Below are 4,253 nucleotides of genomic sequence, written 5' to 3'. Positions count from 1 at the left end.
GTTTCCCGTTTTTAATCAAATGACATAATTTATAGCAAATCATATGAACCAAAACAGGTCACTAACACCAAATGAAAATATGCACCTAGTAGACTAGGTGCAGCTCAGTTGGTTATAGTCCTTGTGATGGAACCAAGCCATCGGGATTTAAGTTCTAAGCTTGGCGCTCATGCCCACAGTTTCCAAAACTTACTTATTAAAGTGGTTTTTCTCGGAGGTTGAATCTAAGCACTTGTTTTGGCTGCATTTCATACTCTTACTCGGGCATTTTCCTGACCTAGCGTGACTTTTTTGTGTGAGAAAATAACCATTTTAGTGTTAAAATAGTATTATTTGTGTGGATAGGTCTGGACTTTTGAAAACCCCAAAACCGGCACCAAATGTGGGGGAGATTTGGGGGAGCTCGGACAGTTCGCCTAGCCAACTCCCAGTTGGACCGTGTATGTTCATAACCTATGTGCAGTTGCTGAGCCACTCTTATCTCTATTTCCTGTGAGTCTGCTCACTGTCAATCATAGCCCATTCTTCAGATTTGATGACTACGGTACGATGACCTTTGCCCGATCCGCTGTCCACGGACACATCTGACCGTATCTGACCATATTCGCAGACGTTTGGTGACCCATATTAGGTGATTAGAATAGAATGTTTTGAAAAGAACAAAAATGCGGCAAACTTTGACAGATATTTTGAGTGCTTGCAAAATTTTATCATGTAATGGTATTCATGTTAGTCTTGGAAAAAAATCAACACTCCAAAACGCTTTCAAAAGTAGTAGAATTTTTGCAGCATCGATTTTTGTTATTACACGACTTCCACGAATGTATTCCATGATGAAATTTTACAAACACTCAAAAACATTTGTCAATGTTTATCAAAAAAATAGATTACTTTTTTATATTCTATTTGATTTTAACGTTCATCCAGAAGCTTTTGAGCTCGTGAGCCGATAGTCCGTATCCCTCTTAGTCTTCTAATTGTGTCCAAAAAAAGCGAGTCTGCCGGGGAGAAAAAGAAGAAGATCATGTTGTTCAACAGTTGTGTGGATGGGGAATATTAAGATGACATGATGAGGCCTGAAAAGGTTCCACGGCTACCTGACTAGATACGTGTCAGTTCGTAGCACGACGAGGCCCAGTGGGCCATCAGGATATTATCATCACATGGCCTGTGGGCTCCCATGGCAAATGTATGATTGGCTCTGTACATTGCACACTTGCACCAACTTTGAAACCGGTCAGAGGTCGACAAAAACCGTACAGGTTTATTTGCACGATATACTGTGCGTTTCCTTGAACTTTACTGCCTAGTGGCATTACCCACATCCATCTATTTCGGGAGAGCATCCTATGCCAAGATGCAAGTACGTACTATCATCCAATTACAACCACATATATTTCGCAGCACTGTACTATGGTAGAAGGTAGATCACCCAGAGATCCACAAGGTTGTTTAACCAAGTTCATTTCGAGCTAAGTGCCCACAAGAACATGGTCAAATTTGGTTTTCTCAAAAATCGAATCTTGTATGCTACCAAGTTAGATGAGTTTCGGCATTTCTCAAAAAACTTACTCCAATCTTTATAAACAAAAAGATTATACTAGTAGGTTACAAAGAATATTATCTGAACAGGCGAATGCAAATTTTGCGTCTCTGTTTCGCAATCAACTGCGGTAAAGGTAAATTATGAATTTATGACTGCCATTTGAACTTCAAATATGAATTTGTACATGCTGCATGAGGGGGGTTGCTAATTAAGAAGAGAACACACGCACTCCTTGTGAGTTGTGACAGAATTATAACGTAAGTACTGCCACAAGAATCACGTACAGACGCTTGATTAACTTGCACCATATACAGCTCTCTTAATGAATGGTAAGCATGTCTCGTCTAAGGCTTTAAGCATGGTATGGGCAGTGGTGGTAGAAGTCGCCGGCGGCAACATCATCGACGCGGCGGCCATGCACCGCGGCCGCGGCTTGCTCGAGCGCCTGGACGTGGCTCTTGAGGAACCTGACGTAGCGGACGGCCTCCTCCAGCATGGACGCCGTGTCCAGCCTCGCACCGCCGGGCACCAGCCGCTGCAGCGCGCGCATGCGCTGGCTCACGCGCTCTCGCCGCAGCCTCGCGGCCACGCTCTGAGGCTCGCTCGAGACGCGCCCGTTGCGTCGCCTGGGCCTTTCCACGTCCGCGGCCGAGTGGATGCCGACAACAAGCTGCCGCGTCGCCGTGTGCTCCGGGTTGGCCGCGGCGGGCGGCGGCACCAACACCGGCATCGTCACCACCGAAGGAGTAACAGCACTGGTGGCACACGATGGATACGGCGGGACTAGAGCCGGTGGCTCGTGCGGTGGCGATGTGGATGGAGAAGCAAGGTATGTGAGGGCGCTGTCGAGCTGGGAGATGGTGTGCATGAGCTGTTCTTGGTTCGTCATGTCCATTGCCATGTCCAAGTCCATGCAGAAAGATGGACCTCGGCGGCTTCTGCTAGGCTAGGTGTATACTAACTATGTACTACTCCTGTCTCCTGCTACTCTAGCTAAGACAAGCTTGAGTGGTGGGTGGTGCCGCTGCTGCTTCACTCGTATGGAGGGGCTAATTCGTTGTTGAGCTGAGGACCTGAGGTAGGTGTGAGAGTGCTATTTATGCTACCACCAGGCCACCCCACCCGCTTGTGCACACTTCATTTTTTTCTATTTCGTTCTTCAATTTGGTTTGTTTTGTCTCTTTCTTCTTTTCCTGTTATTTTTTAAATGTGCATTTCTTAAAAGTTCATGTTTTTTTCTAAATCAATGAACTTTATTAAAATTAGATGAAGTTTAAAAAAAAGATGATTTTGAAAAAAAATCGACAATTGTTTTTCAAATTCTATCAACTTTTTCAAATTCGATGGACATTTTTTTAAATAGATGAACTTTTTTCAAACTCACAAACTTTTTCCTTTTTTCCTTTTTTTAGTTCATGAACTGTTTTTGAATTTTTTTATTTTTCTAGATCTGCTTTTTTAAAAGTTAAACGGTCAAACAACCAACAATAAACCCGTTCAACTGCGAACAATGGAAGGAGTCGCCGACGAGTTGAGCAAGCAAAGGACGCGGGAGCGGAGCGATGGGGCGTGTTGGGCCTGCCCAACTGCATGCCTGCATGGGCGCGAGCAACACAAAGAGTGCCCAATAGGAGCTCGCCTAAAATTGTCTGAGCCGTATAGATCGTTCTTATGCCAAACAAAGTGCACAAAATCTTAACGAGTCAGCCCATTTGAACATTTCATCAAAGTAGAGACGTCTTAAAGCAAGGTCTTATGAGATAAATAGGTAATTGTCAAACCACTAGTATTTGGAAACATAACTCGATTCCTAGGGAGACCATGATGCGACCTTATGGATGTCGTTCTAACTATCCACCGACCATTGTGTCATTGATCAAAATATGGCGGCATGGGATAGAGCGAAGGTGGAGGAAGTATTTATGTCAATTGATATACTTACGGTCATGGGTATACCTCTTTGTGCTTGAAATGTCACAGACCCGTGGGCCTGAAACTTTCAAAAAATGGATGTTTCACGGGCCGATCGGCGTATCAAATGATGGTAGCAACAATAATCACGCGTGAAGCATGGTTGGCCATCATCTCCGGCTCATCTAGCATTGATAGAGATGAGGAGCCATGGATAACATTGTGAAAGACTGAAGTTCTTAGGAAGGTATGGATGTTCTTGTGGAAATTGGCAAAACACTCTTTGCCCACGGAGGATATTTGAGCTCAGTGCAACATGCCATGTACTAAAACAAGTTGTCTTTGTGCTGCCGAAGACTCGTGGCGACACTCCCTCTTAGAATCCTCAATGGCCAGGTGTGTTTGGGCAATGGTTGACGTGGAGCCACTAAAAGAAATCTATTAATACGTGATGGTTTTGATCCATCATGGGTTAGTGAAAAATTGTCATGGGTGTCCGTCCATGACAGATCCGCAATCCATCATGTATATCGCGTCATAATTTGACATAATACCTTATATGACGGTTCTTGTTCGTCAAGGATCTGCCCCAGGCCCAACCCATTGTGACGGAACAAGATGACTAACGTGAAGTAGGATTTTTGGTTGATCAATTCGAATGACATGGCTACCTACGTGGATACTATTTTCCATCACAAAATTCGTTATTCGTTGAATACATTAGCCCATTTCTTTCGGCCTATTTTTTTACCAAACATGGTTTTAGCATTATGCATTACACAAATCCTATTGCCCG

At 44.1% G+C, this 4,253-nt stretch overlaps 1 protein-coding gene across 1 annotated transcript; it reads right to left on the bottom strand.

Annotated features, from left to right (window-relative positions):
- Positions 1–1,684: 1,684 nt before the first annotated feature.
- LOC123410560 (transcription factor LRL3-like) lies at positions 1,685–2,600 on the bottom strand. The gene has a single exon (XM_045103502.1). The coding sequence runs from the start codon at positions 2,457–2,459 to the stop codon at positions 1,899–1,901; it is 561 nt and encodes a 186-aa protein (XP_044959437.1). The 5' UTR covers positions 2,460–2,600; the 3' UTR covers positions 1,685–1,898.
- Between the last annotated feature and the right edge of the window lie 1,653 nt (positions 2,601–4,253).

The sequence above is a fragment of the Hordeum vulgare genome, chromosome 7H (assembly GCF_904849725.1).
Source record: "Hordeum vulgare subsp. vulgare chromosome 7H, MorexV3_pseudomolecules_assembly, whole genome shotgun sequence".
In the NCBI taxonomy this organism is placed as follows: domain Eukaryota; kingdom Viridiplantae; phylum Streptophyta; class Magnoliopsida; order Poales; family Poaceae; genus Hordeum; species Hordeum vulgare.
Note: the sequence above shows the minus strand (reverse complement) of the source record. Positions and strands in the feature narration are given on the sequence as shown.

Coding starts and splice junctions, on each gene's coding strand:
- LOC123410560 (XM_045103502.1), bottom strand. CDS start 2,459: ATGGACTTGGACATGGCAATGGACATGACGAACCAAGAACAGCTCATG.